General features: G+C 48.7%; 1 protein-coding gene across 5 annotated transcripts in view; it reads right to left on the bottom strand.

Annotated features, from left to right (window-relative positions):
• Positions 1 to 345: 345 nt before the first annotated feature.
• Positions 346 to 21,351, bottom strand: part of lzts2a (leucine zipper, putative tumor suppressor 2a) — a 37,689-nt gene continuing 16,683 nt past the window's right edge. For 3 of the 5 annotated variants that reach the window (XM_027023500.2, XM_027023503.2, XM_027023502.2), the window contains 5 exons: positions 19,126 to 19,238; positions 2,947 to 3,489; positions 1,950 to 2,522; positions 1,488 to 1,757; positions 346 to 1,324 (listed from right to left, as the gene is read on the bottom strand). In XM_027023500.2, coding sequence (XP_026879301.2) covers positions 512 to 1,324; positions 1,488 to 1,757; positions 1,950 to 2,522; positions 2,947 to 3,462 — 2,172 coding nt within the window. In that variant the 5' untranslated portion in view covers positions 3,463 to 3,489; positions 19,126 to 19,238 and the 3' untranslated portion in view covers positions 346 to 511. Of the gene's footprint in view, positions 1,325 to 1,487; positions 1,758 to 1,949; positions 2,523 to 2,946; positions 3,490 to 13,252; positions 13,615 to 19,125; positions 19,239 to 20,087; positions 20,108 to 21,351 lie in introns of those variants that run through there. The other 2 variants (XM_027023504.2, XM_027023501.2) reach the window with 2 other exon arrangements.

Genomic DNA, 21,351 nt, shown 5'->3' on the forward strand with positions numbered 1-21,351 from the left:
CTCATTGCACTCTGAAGTGCAGAACAGCACACGCAGGTCCTGGAAGACTTGACCATGCCTCTCAAGAGTTCCATGACATCAAATATTAATGGTGATAGAAAGAAGAGGGTGAGGTCTCCATTAGTGCTGGTGCTGCTCTCCCATTAGTGCATTCACTGTGTCCAAACACAAAACACAACAGGCCTATTACAATATGAAGAGTAGAAGTTTCAGGCTGAGAGCCAGTAGAGTAGAGAAAACAACTTTCTAGACCTTTCACACGAACAATTTCCAGTCCCACAGTCCACCTTTCTGGCACATTACCATTTAAACATGTTTTTAAATGTTTCACCACGCAGACAAGGGTTATGGCCATAATAAAAATCTTTTTGTTTAGGAAATACTGCTGAATAAACACTGTCCAACCTGTATATCCATAACACAAACTCAGGTCTAAGAAGGAACACGAGCCCTGTTGTGCATTTGCTGCAATGAGCTCCACGTGGACTGTGGCAGGGGGTGGTGATAGAGGCTAGATCTCAGTGGCTGTGATCTCCTCAAAGTGGATGTCATTGTTGCGTGTGTCAAACTCCTCCATGTCCCTGTTCTCCAGCTCGAGACTTAGCTCCCGCATGACGCGCTCCAGCTCGCGGTTGCGCCGGTACATCTGAATGTAGTTCTGCTGCAGCTGCTTTTGGTAGCGGATCACCTTGTCCTTCTCTTCCTGCCACACACGTCGCTCCTCATCAAAGGCCTCCAGCTGCTCCTCGCTTCTCCTCCTCTCATACATCAGCTCGGCGCGGAGCCGCTCCGCCTGCTGGCGGAGCGCGTGAAGCGTGTCTGTGCTCTGCCGTTGCGCCTTGGCCTCGTCGCTCTCGTATGCCAGCAGCTGCTCCTCGCTGTCGCGGAGGGCGGCGCTGTGGATGTGGGCAGGGCTGTGCAGGCGGGCGATGCCACCTCCACCGCGGCCCTGACCAATGGGCAGGGGCAGGCTCATGCATTGGCCCTTGGAGTAGGGCAGGGCGGCCTGGGCTGCGGCAGGCAGTGTCAGGGCGTCCCTCAGCCGGTTGGACTCCTCCTCCAATCGGCCCACCTTCTCACGCAGCAGCTCGGCCTCACTCTTGCGACGCTGCAGTTCATTCTCACACACCTCCAGCTCCAGCGTGCGGGTGCGCGCCGCCGCATGCGCCTCTTGTGTGCACACCTGGTTGGCCTGCAGCTCTGAGCGCACCTCCCGCAGCTGGGCCTTCAAAGCCACGATCTCGGCCGCCTTCTGGCCCAGTTCTGCCTGAACATCCTTCAACTGTTGCTTCAGCAGGGAGATCTCGCCTGACTTCTGACACACCTGCAGCACAGATACACAGGGGAAATTGTTTGACATGTTAGAACAATACTGAAATAAGTTTGAGAACCAAAGCATTTGCCTACATTTTGCAAGGGACTAAAAACTGCTTAGACTAGCCTTAGCTCAGTTGGATTCTTTTTTCGCGGTCATTAACAAGTCTCACCTCCCACTTTGTCTCCTCCAGACGGGGTCCCAGCTGAGTCTGCTCCCTCTCGATGGAGGCGCACCTTTTCTCCAGTGTCTCGCGCTCCTGCAGCAGCTGGGAGAAGTCCTCTTGCAGTTTCTTCTTCTCCTGCTGCAGCTGGAAGACCTGCAGCTGCAACACCTGCTGCGTGCGCTGCGCCTTCTGCTGCGCCAGCTTCATGCGGGAGGCGCAGGTCTGCCGGAGCTCCTCCAATTCCTGTTCACAGCGCTTCTGCTTCTCCTCGTACACCTGAACATACAGCCAGCATTCAGTCTGCAGCCAGCTGGGAGCTGGAAACAGACTGAGACATTGCTCTACCCATTGCTGAGTCCAACATTTTGGGTTCCACTGATGAAAAATAATGATTAGAAGAAGTTTGTGCTGAGACTGTGCGTTTGTCAGTTCTGATGGCATTTGTGGTTAAGATATGCAGTTCCTCACCTGGCAAATGGCTGCCTCATTTTCGTCCAGATTGTCTCTGAGCTGCTGCAGTTCCAGGTCTCTCTCTCTCAGCTTCTCCTCCAGCTCCCGGATCACAACCTCGTACCCCTCTTGAGGGGCAGGGGACCGGCCACATGACCCGGTGTCTGAGAGTGGCTGGCCGCGCCCACTCAGGGAGCCCGTGCTCTTACTGGAGGAGGAGCGGCCGCTGTCGGAGTTCGAGTGGCCGTGGCTGCCAGCAGCCCGTGTGGGCTCCGCATGTCCAGACGGTGCATCGCTCTGAGCCAGGCTGTAGCCCGTGCTGCTGTACGTAGGCAGGCTGGAGAGTGAGTTGCGCCCCGAGTCCGACATGGTACATGACTGGCTGCTGCGAGCGTTGCGGCCACTGCTGTAAGAGTTGCGCTTCTCAGCACTCACCAGCCCGGCTCCACCACCCGGCAGTAAAAGGTTGAGGCTGCCCTGGCTTTCAGATAGGCTGCCCCCTGGCCGCGGGGAGAGGTACTGCACCGAAGTACGGTTCTTGGGCACTACAGGTTTGAAGGCGGTGGGGCGAATTACAACTTTCTCCATATTCTGTAAACAAAAGCATCAGGTTAGCATGTATTCACATAATCAAACATAATTAAAACTCCCACAGGTATCAGCTGTACATGATCAGAGTACACAAAAGCATTAAAGTTAGTTAAGCTGCTGTTCGGTGAGCCGCTTTTCCAGTTTTTCTCAGGATTCACTGGGTGTCAGTGAGTGTAAATGAGATAGTCCACTGATTAAATGAAATACAGTGAGCAACTAAATAATGATGCGTTGGAGGCTTTGCCACAGCACATCAATCAGTCACACTTCACATTCACGGAGCCTCTGGCCAGCTACACTTTAATAACTAATTTGACGTTGAACCCTGAATCAGTATGTTCCTTTCATAGCCATAAAATAAGCTTCTGGCAGTATGGACATTTCCTCAGGCAAAGGAAGGACTCAGAAAAGGGCACTAACTCACTTTCTCCAGCCTGCCTGACACAGGGATGAGTTTAGGCGGAGGGCCGCCGAGGTTCCCGTTCACAGTCCGGTTGTCCCGCGGCTCCTCTGAGTCACTACAAGGGCTGCACACCGCTGTGTGGTGATCACTCCAGTCACACACCACGTCCTCGCCCACATAGCTGTAGTTCCCATTGCCAGCGGCAACCAGGGCGGAGGTTCTGCCCTTGGTGGGAGGAGCAGGTGGGTGGATAAGGAGCTGCTCCTGGGAGCTGGTACTGCGCAGTGTGCCGTCCCGCTGACGGAAGCAGCTGGTGGCAGCGGCCACGGCGGTGGGCTTGCGGCTTTTGCCGCTGAAGTCACTGGCGGCGCAACAGTGGCGCTCCTGGTAGGTGCGGCCCGAGATCAGGCTGCTGACAGAGCCCATGGTGCCCCCTGTAGGCACGAGCGGGGAGTGTGAGGTAGCGTGGCACAGCTGGATATCGACACTGGACTTGGGGCGATCACAGGGCACAGGCAGTGCCTGAACCAGAGCCATGGCGACCGCGCACGCAACGCACGCACCCTGCAGAGAGAGAGGCAGAAGTCAGAGAAGTTGAAGACCACTATGGAAACAATGGATTCTTCTGTGAAACCTCCATTGGTAAACACAAGCTTCAAAACCTCCATGGTAAACACAAGCTTTAAAAGTTCAGTGTTATCCATCATATTATCAGAATATTACCTTGGTGCCACAAAGGCAGAGTCTTCTGCACATAGCATGGCAAGAGGAAACAAATCAAAACGACAGTAAATATATGAAATTTAACAGCAATCAAACTGCATTGCCTGACAGGGGAGGTGAGCTGTGTTAGCCAGCAGGTTTCAGTGTAGTGGTAGAACTAGGGCCCTGGACACGGTGCGGCTCTTATATTTAGCTTGCAGAGCTGTCTCGCCATGTGGAATAAAGCACGCGGCGAGGCCTGCAAAGAGCCTGCCACTCCAATCAATTCCACCTCCGCCCCTCCCCAGAGTGCTGAAGCACACACTCCCACTGCACTTCAAAGAGCATGCCTCACTGTGACGACGCACTGGGGGAGCACGTTGCCAAGAGAGATCACTCTGCAGTGACATCCGTACAGCCAAGGCTACCAGACGGAGAACAGGAGAGTATGACAAGGGGCGGGGGGTGGGAAGAAAGAGTGAGTGAGAGAAGTTGGGGTGAGAGAGAAAAAAAGAGTGAGGAGAGAGAGGGAGAGAGGAAAGCAGAAACAGGTTCTTGGGTCTTGTCTTATTCTTGGAGACAGAGCCAGTCTTGACGCATAGTTTCTATCTACTCATTCCCCTTTGAAATAATATGAAGTCATCTGTTTTATATGTTAATAAATATGACAAAGACAGATATTTGAAAAGCTCTGGTTCAGAAAAAAATAGCAGAGAAAATGGGGATGTTCCGTCTTCTCTGAAAATACAAGCACACCACACTACATTCTGAGATTTAGAGACCTGTCTCTTTGCCTTTCATGCCAAATATATAAGACAAAAAAGAGATTGGTCACTGTGTGACACTGTTTGTAACACAAATATAGTCATTTCTAGACAAATAGAGAGTACAGAGACATTTGGGTTCCTCCTGCTGCATAGGCAGCACTGAGCAGAAGGATTAAAGCCAGGATCTTTCAGCTTGCTCTGCATGGTTGGTCTGCTCACATGGAACCCAGCTGTTCCTATACGAGGTGCCACTCCAGATGAGGTCTAGATTCTGCTGGGGTCAATGTGACAGGTCTAAGCGTGGGATGGCATCACTTCCCAAGATTAGTGAGGCTCATGGTTGACCCTGATCCCGCTGTCCGTCATGCTGCCTGAAAGAATCCATCCCTGAAATAAGTGTCCCAGTGTGTGTTGGTGGCAGTCAAATGAGCTGAGTTTGCAGATAGGCCAACATGAATCTTATATTCTGTACATCAAAAGAAGGATTTTTTTTAATTAACTTACTGACATTACAAATGAAGTCACAAGTTAAAATAGTAAAAATAGAAAGCATGGCACCTAGTGTGAGAAAGTATGGTGCTCAGAGCACTCCACCAACGTGAGTATCAGGTATTCATGGTCCTGTGGGTGTTTTGCAAAACATAATTTCCCATCCCTCTCCTTCTCTTCAACACACTGTTCACACACCTCTGCAGCACAGCAGAAATACCCTGCTCCAATTTCAAAACACAGCAGTGCTCACAGAAGTGCAAAACAACACCTCTTCAAGTTTTTGTGCAATACTAAAGCTTTGTGAAATAAATTATATGCGCAGGGTGACTGCACACCTCCCTTTGTGGAAAGAGATGTCAGCAGAGAGGTCAAAAAGGGGCTGAGTTTTAAACAGTGTCCATCACTCACTAACCCACTGCTCTAGCTTCTCAGGCCGGCATCATCATGGTTCACTTCACCCACCTTATTTTCGCACACCCCTCAGTCCACCTTCAGCTTCGGTCCACCCACATGTGAGTCACAGAACACACGGTCTGCACCGTCTCTCCTCCCTCCAAAATCGCCCTCCCCCCTACCCACACACACAACCCCCTACTCAAATATGCCAAGTCTAGGATAATAAGATTATAGAATGATCATGACCTGGCTCCTCTACCACCCCATGGGAAGTTTTATGTGGGCAGTGCCTGGTGTGAGTGAGATCAAGCCCCACCTCTGCTCTTGGGTTGCCTCCTAGATCCTGATTCTTGCTCCTCGCAACTCTCTTTGCCCCACCTTAATACTGGATTCCTCTTGGAGTGACATGGCACCTACATCTCAAACCCATTTCCATCAGAAAGAACATCAATCTGAACCAAACATAAAATTCTCCGTGTGGTACAGTGACCTATCATTGCCCAAATTAAACAGACCAGGTCTTCCATCCTGCTCCTTCATCTCCTATGTTGCGAAAGCAATCTAGTGCAGTGGTCGTCCACTGCAAGTGTTTCTAATCAAAGTCACAGTGAGAGCCTGGACCGGCAACTCAAATCCCGTTACCATAAGTCTTAATGGCTCCGGCGCTGCCGGAAAGGATTAGTGGCGAGGTATGAACCTCCTGCTCGGCCTCTTGCTGGAAGCTGGGCGAGTTGGGGCGGGAAGCCGAGGCATCGAGTGCAAAACCCAGCCCAGCACAGGACAGATCTTGCCGCCCGAGCCATGCCCCAGATCTCACCGCCCAGCCCCCGGCAGACCTAATCTCATTGGGATGCACACACTGCCTCTGGGCCCAGGTCATTTGATGTGCATTCACATTCTGATCAAAGAACCTTCCCATGGACACATTGTCCGTGAAGGTGGGGGTGTCCTGCACACGCCCAAGCTTGCTGTTCAAATAGCAGGCTTAGGGAGGACCTGGCTCACACAAACCCGCCTCTTTGGAGAGGTGTGCTCACTGTTTCAGTGACTCATTAATAGAGACAGAGCATAGTTATCTGTGTACTATCTCTCAAGACAAACTTAAATGAAAGTGGAACTCAAATATTGCAAGGCTGACAACTTATGTTAGCACACTCAACTCAAGTACAACACAGAAAAGTACTAATTTCTAAGCTTTTTTGTGGATATATTTTTTGTGGGTTAACACTCTCTCACACAATCAATGGTAAGGAAACACTGGAAATATAATCATATTATGTTATACTTACATGTTGACATGTGTGTCCTGTAAACTTTAAACAGAGTTCCAGCAAGTGAAATGAGTCAAACTCTCTATAGAGTGGTAACTCACTATAAAGGCCAAAATCAACAAAAAATAACTCAATGTTTCTCATTTGAGAGCAAATGAACCAGTTCTAATTATAGAAGCCTAGCATGGCAGGAGCAGAATAAAGATGTGAAAGTGATCCCTGAATTAATGACACCATCATGTCCTGAACAGTTGGGCTATGTTTGCTTACAGCACTGACAGGACACTGAGAACATCTGACCTCCTTCCAGCTTCACCGCCCTCTTTTTTTTTTTACAATCTCAAAATATCATGAGGTCCAGTTCTGAGTCACCCTCTCTACCACACTGCCTGTCCTTACATCTCTGTCCCTTCACCTCTTCCTTTTACTAGTCTGTTTTCTTTGTTACTTTTTCCTGTGTCCTCAAGCCTCTTTCCTTCCGTCCAGATCTTTGCACACCTGGCTGCTCATTTCCTTTCCCATTTCCCATTCCTGTACTGTAGGCTTTTAGACTGTTTGACCCCCTAAACACACACACACACACACACACACACTCCTTCCTGTTACCCAGAGTAGCCCATTGCTCCTCTCATCATCTTACTTACTTCGGTCCCTCTCACACCCCACAGGTGTGTGGCGTAAATCAGTGGCATGGAGAGATAGGGATCTGTGTCCTGCTCCTGTCACACAACACTGGCCCACCCCAGGGAGCTCTTACTGGAGACCCAGCACTATGCCTCTCGGCCTCTCCGCTGGGACACTTCCTGTCAGCTGCACCCCTATTGTCTCTCTCCATGAAACAGCATGACTATCTAGGGACAGTCTTGGAATGATACGCAAACATTTCTACTGTGGTTTATAAACATAAGCGCACACACACACACACACACACACACACACACACACACACACACACACACACACACACACACATGCACACATATGCGCACACACACTCACATGCACATACACATGCGCGCACACACACTCACACACACACTCACACACACACAAGCACACACACACAAGCACACACAAGCACACACACACAAATGTACTGAAGTCATTGTATGCCTCTAAGCAGACTGGCTCATATCTACAGGAGAAAACACTAGGATCTCCACAAAGCACAATGCTGTACTGCTCAGAGTGCAAGTGGAAGTTTGAGCATTGGGTTACCATGCTACTCAATTATTCATAAATGTTGAGGAGATTCGTTTCAGAAATTAGGCTTAATAATTAGTTGCACGGTTACTTTAACAGGGCAGGAAGCATACAGTGTTATGCCGTGCATGATCTAGGAGTAAATCTCAGAGCAGGAGCCATCTACCTGCCTGCACTCAAAACAGGACACATAGTTTAGTGCAGTCTTGTGATGCTCTTCCTTGAGTGGGTTTCTAGCACAGATGAATAACTTTGAGACTTCTGTGTTTCTGACTGCATTAATACACCACCTGTTCTCCACAGCAGGCCAGTTAATCTATTAAGATGGGACAGTGTGAGCACAAGAGAAAGGGAGGTCACCAGGACACAGCAGCACAGCGGAGGAGCCGCAGACAGATTGCAGAACAGGGTATTCAGGCTGCCACAAAGCTTTGGGTGGAGCTGTTTAATAAGGTTTTGGCCAGAGTTCATAGAGGTTGTCTGATTGAAGTACTAATGACTTCCATTCACTCCCAGTCTTTCGCACACCATCAGTATGGGCTTTATCTACTTTCGCACCGAGTCCAAATGAACATGTGCATGCAACAATTTTCAGTAGTTTTAGAATAAAAAACAAGAATTCTTAATAAAGAAATCTGGCACAAGTTTCATTCCTGATGATGGGTCCAAACGTTATTATTATATTTCTTTTCTACATGCGCTGATGTGGTAACTACAATTTAAATGGAGTCAATGGGACGTTCGCGGCGTCAAAGAGGCGTGCTCATGACTTGTGAATGGCAGCAGGGAAGGAGAAGCCCATGGACCTGGAAAATCCCCATCGCTGCCTGGTGACGCAGCGAACTCAACCAAACAGAGACGGGCAGAGTGTCTCCTTTCAGTGCAAGTGATTTGCACTCAGGAGCTGTACCTCGCACAATGGACGTCAGAGAGCAGCGGCAAGAGTCTTAAGTTTAATTCAACAACATTTCCCTGTGCCAGATCTACCCTTAAGGATATGAAAGGAATAATCTACTCTGTGTGGGAGCGTTTGTGAAGGAAACAGCATCTAACTTGACATGTCAGAAAACCATGAAAGAGAGGGAGAAATAAAATTGTTGAAGCAGAGGTCAAATACTGGATTTGATCATCAATCCATGCTAAAGGGCAGAGTGATGAGTCACAAATTCCTTTAGTATGTGATCTCCCACTGAGCTAAGAAAAACACACTCAAATCCCTCAAACTTCATTGAGTGCTCAAGGCCTGAAAATGTACCTTCACAAAGCACAGCCTAAAACAAGGAGAAAGTATCGAGCTGAACACTAAAAAAGCCTCAACCCCCTCTGCGTGAAGCTGCTGCCTCGACCCATCCCCCACTGCCAGGGTTAACTCCTTATAGCTTCTTCTCCTCACTATGCTGGTCCTGTACGTCTTTGTTGAAATGCTGGATCGAATTAAAAAACCCTGTAGAACAAGGGTAATTGGCTCACTAAGGTTTTTTTTTTTTTAAATCATTGCCAACCTGTTGCTTTCGCAGGCTTTTGGCTTGTAGCTGTGTTTGGGGATGTTGCCATGGCGCACTAAGGCCTACATTTGTGCAGCCTGAGGTGAAAGCTCAACATTAGAGGAAAAGGCGGGAACTGGGGTGGGGTGGGGTGGGCAGAATACGAGGCTAAGCAGGATCAAGACTAAGAAAAAGAGAAGGAAGAATGTTTGCGCATGTAAGACACATATGGCCAATTTCCTGGACCTAGTATTGTCCTAATCCAAAGCTTAGAATGTTCAATGATGAATCAGCAGTGATATTTCAATTTAGCTTATTTCATGGCTTACTTAACTAGGCTTAATTCATGTCAAGCGAAGCAGCCCATACCGAGTCTTAGACAGACATGAGGTAGTGGATATAAAAGAAAGAGTGAGTGAGAGCAAGAAAGAGACCAGCAGAGACGCAGGCTAAAGGTCGTTACACAGGCTCTTCGGCACCTCAAAGCATATGGGCTGTATTAAAGGCCAGGTGGTGCAGGAGCTGGACCTGTCACCCAGTGCTCTCAGAGCCAGCTAGTCTCCTTGCCCCTGTCCCAGTCTCCACAACCAGCCATCTCACTACAGAGCCCGCTGCTTCCACACCGTCCAATGAGATACAGTGTGTCTCCTACACAATGTCACCATGGAGCCACCGCCATCTGGGAAGATGTAACCTGTCAATCAACACAGCGGACAGAGCTTTTTCTGCCCACCGTGCAATGCTACCGGGTCCACACTGGCACAGGCCCGAGTCGAGCCGGCTGTTTTTACCCAGGTCTGTGCCAGAGAGGCATCTAGGAACTGCTGGAGCCTGGTCAGTCTGAACAAACCCTGATCATCTCCTACAGGATGTGATTATGAAAACTGCTTGTAACAGCCAGCATAGATTTAGAGCAAGAAAGATTTAAAGCTATCAATGGATATTATAATGAAGAGCCATGCCAAGTCCACACACACACACACACACACACACAGTATGGTTGTAGTAAGTCCCACCTCCTGATCGGTAAGCCACATTTAGAGCCACAGAGGAGATGTTACCTTATCTTATGTTTTCTTATTTGCAATCCACAGCACCTGGATGAGTCTCTATATAAAAGCATTATAGTAATAGAGCATGGGGTTGCCCTGCGAGTTCCTAAACCCTACTTTGCTCATACTGGACTTTTCCCACCCACAACGTCTCTCCTTCCATAGTCCTTCCTTGCCCAGTTTCAAGCCCTTGTCACCCTGTCGAACAGCGTTTTCAAGGTGCACAGAGGCCTGTCGGTGTGAAGGGTCACCAAACACCCGCTTTGCGCTTAACTGCTCTGCTAGAGCCATCGGGAGCGCTGGACTGCTTATGCCCCCTCCACCACTCCCCAACGCTACAGCAGGGATTTCCAACCGCTAATGATCATTTATCCCAGGCCAGCGGTCAGAGAGTCAGCGATTGGCGAGAGGATCGGCCAGGAGAGGTGGTGCGGTCACGCCACGTTAATGCCTCTCCCGACTGACGCCTTTAGAGCGGCCATTCTGCCGAGATGCCGCCAAGCGGACGGGAATGAACCACTGGAATGCTCACTCTTGATGTGGCGCGATCACAAGGACGGGTCACTGAGCAGCATTTATGACCATATTAGATATCAGCTGCAATCAGCAGGAAAGGAAGAGAGAGAGAGAGAGAGAGAGAGAGAGAGAGACCCGAATCTGTCTAATACACATAGCAGAGATGGGACATGAGGTATAGGTACTGTTCAGCCATTTTATAGCCATTTCTAAAGCTAGTTTTGTTCACACTCAATTACACGGCTTGACAGCTTGGCCTGGGATGTGTGTGGCTGAGTTTAATCTCTATTTCACAGCCATGTCTAGGCAACTAAATCTGGGTTTAAGGACATTTCATGAGACATGGCCTTCATCAAGCCACAGCACTTCAACAAACAGTTTTCCATCTCAGTTTCATCCACTTTATTGCATAACCATTTTATAACTGAAATATATTTTTATGTATTAATGACAAGCAATATTCCGTGCCATCATGACTGTTACGAGCTGAGCTTGGTGCAGGGTGCATAAATTTGAGCTTCAGTGGTATGGAGGAGAGGACCCCGGGGGTAAATGGATTTCCACACCAGCCCTTACATAACCAGCACGAGTCAAACTATGCTGGCATGAATATATGATTTAGAAAGTGTGTATGTGGTGAAGTACGCAGCAGCCACAGACAGCAGAGGGAAACTTCCTCAGCTTAGAGTTTGAAAACATGTAAACGGGCCGCAGCGAGGAGAACAGGAAAGGGCTGTGGACGAAGGCCACTCCGGCACTTCAGATTCCAGGCGAGCTCAGACGAAAAGGTATGGCATGGAAAGTTCTGATTCAGGCGCTCAGCTGAGCCTGGCTCAGGGCTAATGAGCTCTCGCTCTCCACACACGTGTACAGGTCTGCAGTTTGGGCCTTATATAAATACCTGGCACTTTTGTCTCATGCATGGAAATACTGCAGAGGAGAGGAGAGGAGAGGAGAGGAGAGGAGAGGAGAGGAGAGGAGAGAAAAATCTCCTCAAATTTTCCAAGCCCTGGTCTCCGTCCACCTCCGTGACCTCAGACGCAGGTATACCCCCACACTATGTCCACTGCCGTCCAGAACTATGCCACATGTCAGACACTCAGAGGCCATTTTGAATTGGGCTTGATATCCTATACCAGCATGGCAAGGTTCTGACATGCACCAAACTTCCTTAAAAAGACAAAGGCAACAGAAGTGTGTAAGGGCACCTTTCAAAGCTCTCTCCCATATGAGAGTGATTTAACACATCTATTATTTTCCAGCTCGGTGACGTAAGCACCCCTACCCCCACCACTGGTGATCTCATCTGGTTAAAGCAATGTTAGCATGCTGCTGACTTACAGTGACAGACCATGCTATTTTAGGTTAGCACTGTACATAGGTCTACCATTAAGCTGAGTCAGACCACAAATTCCAGTCTCAGTAAACTATGAGAAGGAACACAATGGAAACTTCATACTAGTGTCAAACCACCTCAACAAACATGACTGCAGGTTCCCTCAGAAGAATTAAAAGACAACAGAAAACATGCCAGGCAATCGAGTACTGACCCTATGCTGTAGTATTACATGTACCATAAATAGTTTTCTTTGTAATTTGAGAATAAATAATGTTTACAGTATCACCTTTATATGTGTTTGTGCGCGTGTGTGTGTGTGTGTGTGTGTGTGTGTGTGTGCGCATGCGTGCACACGTGTGTGTGTGTTTTTGTATGTGCGTGCGTGCGTACGTGTGTGCACGCGCGCGTGCGTGTGTGCATTTTGGTATGTGTGTGCGTGCGTGTGTGTGTACGTGTGTGCGTTTTTGTGCGTGTGTGTGTGCGTGAGAGAGAGAGACTGGCACATCTACGCCTGTTGTCCAGTATGTTAATGGCCCCTTCACCCTAAGCAACACTCCCAAACACAGCCCTTTCCCAGAAGCCTAGACCAAATGGGCCAGCCTGTGTAAGTCCATTACTCCAGAGAGAGGCTCATTATTACTCCACTGAGGGAGGCCCGGCACCAGCAACAGCCTGAAAACACACACTCTGACAGGAGTCCACCATGCCGGAAACACACAGAGCCACGCTACAGAGAAAACACATGTGCTCAAATGCACAGGTAGCACAGAGATTAGTAGACCTTTGCTTTTAGTGTAATAAATAGTGTAATAGCAGCTGGTAAACACAGGCCCATCTCCCTCAAAGACCCCTAACAAAGCTTGTAGACCTCTTTGCTTTTCTTCATTGTACTGTGTATGCCCCACCTCGAGACTACTCACTTCTCTAAGGTTGGAAAGTTAATCATTCATCTTGATCACTTTAAACTGCTCAGGGCTTTGTCTCTAAAGCATCGGCAGTAGTTTGAACTTTACCATGCGCTTGTTTGTGTGTGTGTGTGTGTGTGTGTGTGTGTGTGGGGGTGTGTGTGTGGGTGTGTGTGGGCTGTAAAATATCTAACACATACCCATAGCGTTCTGCATGGCAGCTTCCTCGCGTCTCCACTGTGTGCCCTGCAGTCAAACTAAGTGCACAGTCCCAAGCTGCTCATGCCGTTCCTTGGCTTTGCTCTCTGTCCCCTTCTCTCCGTCTCACACACTCACATGCTCTTGCTCTCTCTCACATACTCCCTTGCGCGCGCGCACACACACACACACTCATACACACACACACTCTCCGCTCCCTGCTCCTCCTCCCATCCTCCTCTTCTCGTCAAACTTTCCTCTCTTTGCCCCGTCCGTTCACTGTGAAGCACCTTCCTCTGCTCTGCTCTGTCTCGGCTGGGTTGTCCTAGCACCGCCCCCTACCCCTCTCACTTTTGAGTGCAGGCTCCCCTCCCTCACGTGTCTAATCCCTTCACATGCTGGGGCTCAGTCTCTCTCTGCTTGTTGCCTTCTCTCTCTCGCTCGCTCACGCACTCACTGGCTCGCTCTCTCTCTCGCTCTCTCTCTCTCTCTCGCTCTCTCTCTCTCTCTCTCTCTTTTTCCCCCCCTTTTCCGTCTACTCTTTTTCTAGAAAGGTGGGGGTGGGGCTCACTTCCTGCTTCACCTCTAATGCTCTTCTGCCCCTATGATGTGACTGATGATTGTCCATCTGTTTGTTCCTCTCTCTTTCTCTCTCCCTTTATCTCTCTCTCGCTCTCTCTCGTTTTCCTTCTCTCATAAACGTCTTTTTCAGTTCAATTTCTTAGTGTTGCACAACAAGATCTTCTTAAGAAAGCTGAAGCACAGAGAGACGGAACACACAAACCTCACAAAACCTAGACAAGTGTAGCACATATATGCACTGCAGTGCATTTTCACTGAACACACCGTCGTACTGTATAATCACCACATTCATTATCAATGGGCAGTAGAAAACTAAAGCTAATCACCACATTCATTATCAAAGAGCTGCAACAAACTAAAGCCAATCCCCACATACATTATCAAAGGGCAATATAAATGCTATGCTCTGGAGTTGGGAATAAGAAATCAGTGTGTGAAAGGAGCTTTCCTCTGAGCCCACTCCAGGACAAGCAGCCCACAGGCACCTTCCCCCTGGTGAAGTAAGAAGGGACGGTAGAGGCCATTCATGCATCTGGCCCCTCCTCTGCCTCGGTTACTGCCCATCGCTGCACTGAATACACGTAGGCAAGAAAGTGCGGCGTGCCGACTCCAAGCCGAACACAGGGCTGGGAAGGCCCGCGAGCCCAGAGCAGTGTGGGGCTGCAGACACAGGGGCAACAGTGAGGAACCATCAGCGACGCATGAGCATCTGAGTGATTCATGGACCTTCACGCCCTCCAGGGAAGTTATCATATGAACATGAACTGCACATAAACTTGCCAGGGGACTTAACTTGATATTGCACACACACACACACACACACACACACACACACACACACACACACACACACACACACACACAGAGACACACACACACGTATCTTTTTTAAAGAGTTGGAAAGGATAGAGGAGTGCTTGGGGATCATAATGCACAGGCCATGTTGCTTGATTGGGCCTGCATTGGGGGATGGGACATTTGGAAGTTTCCTGTCCCGTCTGACCACAACTGAGCTCCACACAGGGGCAATGCAGTGGTCAGAAGGGAGCAGATTCAGGGTAACTAAAGATGGAGCTGGGGGGTCAACAGGTTGTGCTGCACTCTAATCCAACATACAACCAGCCATCTGATCAACCTCACACACTTGCACAAAGAGAAGCCCTCACATGCTACTGCCAAACACTTAACCCCTCTACTGGGGGTGGAGAGGTACGCAGGAACAAAAGGACAAAGGGCTGAAGAGGGATGGTGGTGTTGTGGAGGGCTGGGGTGTTGGGCAGTAGGGTGTTGGGCAGTAGGGTGTTGGGCAGTAGGGTGTTGGTGTTGTTGGGGGTGGTGGTTTTGAGGGGGAGTGTTGCTGCCCTGATGAGGCCCACAGTACACTGAGCATGTTGTTTTTGGAGGGACTTTGAGATGAACTGTGAACTTTCCTACTGATGTGAAAACGTCCACACATGCCACAATTAACCCTAGAAGATAGCATGGATCAGTCAGCACTGGCAAGCATGAAAATAAGATGCGTCTACGTGTTCTGGTTTTTGAGGCAGAGCTTGACCGGATTTGTATAGGGATTAATCTCAGTTAACACTCTCTGAAAAAAATATCGCAGCTCTCCAAAGGATGTCTTTTCTTCTCTCTGTCTGTGCAAGTCTGCATCTGTGAAAGAGCCTAGAGTCCATGCCAGTCTGCTAATGCATGTGTGTGTGCAAGAGGGCATGTTAGATATGTGTGTGTGTGTTTGTTTGTGTGTGCGCGCTGCTGAGCATACCCCATGGCCCTGATAGGGTAATCCAATAGTTTTCAGTTCATCAATCCAGCACTTTCAGAACAGCTTCAACTCAAAGTTTTCAATCATTAATACTAACCTCACAAACCTCTCAGCTCCTTTGACTACAGAGAAATATACACACATTTATATGCATAAAATATCACGCTATGTGGTAAGAACAAACTATATGCAAACAAACTACACACACACAGTTTGAGTCTATGCAGTTTGGTGATGACAGAGAGAGAGAGAGAGAGAGAGAGAGAGAGAGAGAGAGAGAGAGAGAAAGAGGTACAAAGAGACAGAAAGAGCAGGTGAAACTTCCATCCCTCTGGTGCAATTATGGAGTCACCCAGTATAAAATCAGCTTTAATAACAATGGCGTGAATGTCAATCAGACATGATCCCGGCTACAGCAGTGCCTCTGCTTTCCCATCTGAGCTGAAGAGGAGGAGGGTCAAGGACCAGAGGAGCAGGCAAACGCTACGCAGCCTTTAGCCCTCTAGTGTTTTTCAGGGAGCTTCCATTCTTAGACTCCCTGAAGGACTGGAGAGACGTGTAAGACCAGAGCCTCATTATATGTGTGATAATGTGATTTATGTTTTAGGTCTAGAAAGAACATTTTCTGGCAGTATGGGGAAGTGCATTTTTACAGGTAGTCTAAACTAAATTTTTAGTGAGAGGTCAACTCACTTTTACACAGTTCCAAAGGCAGTCTAAAGCAGACCTGAAGCATATGACAGACTGCTCACCACCCAGGGTCAGTACATCACATATAACACCTCCACTTAGCTCTCACTACAGATGGCATCTTTAATTTGCATAAAAACACTGCAGCAACCTCTCGATATAAAAATATTATAACATGAAAAAATAGTAACAGTGATGATTAAGAAGGAACTGACAATGGTGAAATGAAGTTTATATAAGTGAGTCACCTTTCACCAAGTAACTGGTAGCAGGTGATGAATAATTAGAAAAACAATGACAGTGGAATAAATATACGTCACAATACAGAGACATCAACAAAGAAGCAAATCAAAAAAAAAATCAAAAAATCAAAAATCTAACTTCTCTGTTGAAAACCTGTCACCAATATCATTACTGAAAATATTCTCCATTCTGGCTCCCAAACGGTGGGATGAACAGCAGAGACCCTTGCAGTCTTCAAATGCAGACTTATCTATTTGTGAAATATTTAGAATGACTATTGAACCTACACATGTTGGGTAACTGAAAGTCTAGCACATACAGTGTGATATTGTTTGCTTATTGCACTTATTGTTGTCTGAGATAGAGCTTATACTTGTTTTACAATTCGAGATATCAGCATTGATCCCTGTATTGCAACAGAATTCTAGATCAAAGGTATCATAAACTCTAAGAGAGGGAGGGAGAGAGAGAAGGGGGGGGGGGAGAGAGAGAGAGAGAGAACGTTAGAAGAGCACAAGGGTTTAGAAGTAGAGAGGAGAAGGGTGGGGAAATGGAACGAGGAGCCACCATCCAGGACAATGGAGGGAAACAGGCGGTAAATCCCTCAGAGACATGAGCAGCATCCACTCTTTTTATGGGACAGGGCAACGAGGTAACACTTGGTACCTATTAAAACATACGCGCGCACCCACAAGCACTCTCACACACGCACGCTCACACGCACACATTGCACGCTCAGTAAATCTTCACAGGAGAATGGTGGGAGCAGGCAGTATTTTAGGCAGTTCACTCTGCACGCCTGTAAGTTCACTTTCCATTGACTCCCAGCATGCTTTGGGCTTTTGTTCCTCTGGCATTCAGAGAGGGCCAGGCGTGTGTCTGTGCCGGGCCAGCCAGCGGATCCGAGCCCTGTGAGCAACTGAAGAGGGCCAGTACAATCAACCACACAGACAAACACAGATGTCCTCAAACAGTCATGCAGGTGCACCTTTATCCAGTCCACATGTCCATCATACTGATCCTGCAGACACTTCCACACTGTCCCACACTCACACACATACCCCCTCATTGAGGGATTCTCATACAGGTTACACAAAAACAAGCGCACACATACACACACACACATTTTTTTTATACCCAAAGAGAGAGAGAGAGAGCGCGAGAGAGCCAGTGATACTCATTTGTATCTGAGTCATAAACAACATAAGATATAAGATACATGGTTTGGGAGTATTTTGGATAGAATATATTGCTGTTTCTTGTCATTCAGTGATTTGTGTCATTTCTGAGACATTTGATGACAACTCGTCCTGGTCAAGGGCAAAACGTTCCAGTGTGGCGGCGCTGATGAAGCAGAGATGTGAACTGGTGCATGGCTATAGGCTCTGAGCAGGCCAGTCAGCTGGCTCTGTGATGAACTCCGTGGGAAAGCCCTCCACATGTCCAGTGACTGCTGCCGTGAGCAGAGTGTGTGAAACACAGCTACACAGACCACGGTGAGACTCAAATACAAAAGAGCCTGTTGGAGCAGTGCGAAATGAATAGATACATGTGCTTGATAGATCCACTGTTATCACAGCAGGAGCAGGAGAAGGAGAGAGAGAGAGAGAGAGAGAGGGAGAGAGAGAGAGAGAGAGAGAGAGAGAGAGAGAGAGAGAGAGAGAGAGAGAAAGGGAGGGGGGTGCCAGGGTAAATCTGCTGATGGCTGAAGGAACAGCTGTGTTTGAGTGAGTGTGAGCGAGGACGATGACGCGGGGGGTAGAACAAATGCCAAGGAGACCACACACACACACACACACACACACTCACACACACTCATGGGGAACTACTGCCAGTCACATGCAGTAAGTGGTACTGGGTAGAGCTAAAAAGGGCCAGAGCTGGAGGAGAATGAAAAGCAGCCCCACTGGTTTCTTGGGTGAGTGCACCCAGGGTTTCTCACAGCACTCCTGGGTGCTGTCTCTGTGTTCGTCCAATCCCAGCCCTGCCCCCACAATTCTGCAACTTACACAAACTGTCCACCCAATCCCTGCCCTCTTGACCTTTCAGCTCCTCCTACATGCCTTAAAGATCACCCCACTGTTGCTGTCACACACTGCTATGGTGATCCATCACTATCACCAGCCTGACAGTGGAGCAAAATATACTTCAAAGAGCTAGCCGGGACCTTAATTGAAATTTTATGAGGAGGGTCAGATTTGACCCTCCAACACTCATATTGCCAGTGTTGATCCAGAGCAGGCCTGGCTAACCAACATGGACTGAACTCTCCATGGCAGGAAAGCAGACTCGCACATTCCCATACAGCAGCAGTGTGCTAATGGAACACAAACAGATTTACTTTTATTTGCCCTCTTTTACAGTACATTTAAATAAAGGTTTATTTTCCACTTTGGCTTAACTGGCTTTGAATCAGTGAACAAAAATTATTTTTAAAAATGATTCCTAAACACTGATAAACCTGATAAACACAGCATGCAGAAACAGATCCCTGCGTTATAGCGGCATGGCTTGGGAAATGTGTATTTAGTTTCAGAGAACAGCTACAGGCGGTGGAAGTCAGAGAGAGAAGACAGGGAGGTCTGCTCTTACCCTGCTGTGTGGCCCAGGCTGCAACTCCTATTGGATGTGGAGACTCAGGACAGGAAGAGGCTTCGCACATCCCCAGAGCGACTCCACAGGCTCTGCCACACACACACGCACACCTGCAGAAATGCACACACACGCTGAGGGTTAGGCCATGCTGAAACCAAGTCTGTGCAGATTCCTGCAGATCTATAGGGAAAAGCGATGCAGCATGAAGGACCAAATATTCCAAAGCATGAACACACTTGCACACGCATGTGCATACACGTATGTGCACATATGTATATGCATACCTGCATGTGCATGAATATCTGCCTTGAGCCCTGTCCAGGCTTACACATTCTTGTGTCCACCTGTGATCTTACAAACATGTGAACTCTACAGCTGATAAACCTGTTTGGGAGATTTACTGTGCAGAAAGGTGAGGAAACTGCAGTTAGGTTACAGAGGCATCATAGTGAGGTCATGGCCAGAGGGGAGAGTATGAATCAGCTCTCCTGAATTTCAACTCTTCCCCAAGGACACTGAGCCAGAGCTGGAGCAGGAACAGAGGAAGGGAGGCTAAAGGCTAAAGCCTGACTCTGCCTAGGCTAAGCTGTTACGGTTTTAAGCTCCTCAGCACATCTGTTCCTCACTCTGAGCTTGAGGAGGGGAGGAGCACACTGCCACCCACTGGACACTCACTCATATGCACACACACACACACACACTCCACTTTAAAGAAAACATTACACAAATAAAGGTATATGTTTGTGTTGCAATTGCTTGCTGCTTATCTCCTGACCCTCTACAAGTCTACCAGATCACTGGATTTAACATAACATCATATTCAAGACGGCCAGGAGGTGTGAGCAAAGACCCACGCACACACACACACGCACACTAACCACCCTGGAACTTGACACAGCCTTCAATATTCGCGGGCAGAAGCACTTCAGCAGGCCACAAGGAACAGTAGCTCTGCTCACATCAGCAAGCATGCTCCATGCGGCATATCAGACGAAGGCCTCCCTCCCTGATCCTGCTGCACTCCCATCCAAAAAAGGAACAGAACCGACTGGTGCCTCGTTGTGGCCGAGCCCCTGTCTGTGTGCTTGATCCATTTTCTTCTGTGCTGTGGAGCACGCTTTTTTGCGCTGCATGTGCTCATAAAGCATCGCAGCTGTCTGGGACGCATGCGCCACAGCTGACTCATGGCCTCCGGCCTCTGAGTGCGCGCGATCTGGGACGCAGCCCCTCCCTGGCAGGATGGCTGCGCCGTCTGTGTCCTGCGGGCTTTAATGCACCTAGTGGAAGGACGAAGGGGAAGGAGGAGCGGCTTGCGCCTCAAAAAGTGGGACGCATTTCCATGAGCCACGCGACTGCAGCACACACACCTGCATGCACATGCACACAACTGCACCAGCACACGAGTAGGAGATACGTGCCTGGTCCTGTCCTCACTTTAGAGAGAGACAGAAAAGGAGACAAACAGGAAGATGGGAGACAATACATAACAATATGAATGCACGCGCACAGACACACACACACACGCTCACACACTGCCTCACATGTACAAATGACATCATCCAATCATGCACAGTCCCTGCTTCTTGGATGGAGGGAGCTGTCAAGGTGCAACCCAAACACTGTTCAGTAATCAATCGCAGTGCAACTGTGTGTAAGCTGATACAACACAGCCCATTGATTTTGCCATGACCTCATCAGCCGATTTTGCCATGACCTCATCAGAACTCGCTGCATGACAGTCCACTAGCACAGCCCTCAGGCGCTCTCCTCGTACCACAGGCACTCACTGCCTAACCAGCGCTCCTTCCTGTTGATAAAAGTGGAATGTCGAGAGGAGCTCTGGAGCTCCACATTGCATAAGGTGGGCGGATCATCGGAGAGGCAGAGCTACCTGGCTCAAAGCAACCTGTGTGCCCCACCCCTCCGGCATACAACTCACCCAGCCTAAATTTCAGCCCACCACCCCAACACTGCACCCACTCCTTCCATTTGTGGTCATTGGTTAAATGTGTGACTGATCCACTGAGTGTATGTATGTGTGTTGGGGGGGGTGGAAGCGACCTGCCGTGAGACAGATGGTAAGGGCCAGGCTTCAGGAAGTTTGGAGAGGCAACGGAGGAGAGGAGAGAGAAGCCGCCTCCCCCGCACAGATGCCACCTCCCCAAACCTAGACAGCTTGCAGACAACAGACACGTGCAGACAATGGGACACCCGAGACTCCAT

This window comes from Electrophorus electricus, chromosome 11 (assembly GCF_013358815.1).
Source record: "Electrophorus electricus isolate fEleEle1 chromosome 11, fEleEle1.pri, whole genome shotgun sequence".
Taxonomy (NCBI): Eukaryota; Metazoa; Chordata; class Actinopteri; order Gymnotiformes; family Gymnotidae; genus Electrophorus; species Electrophorus electricus.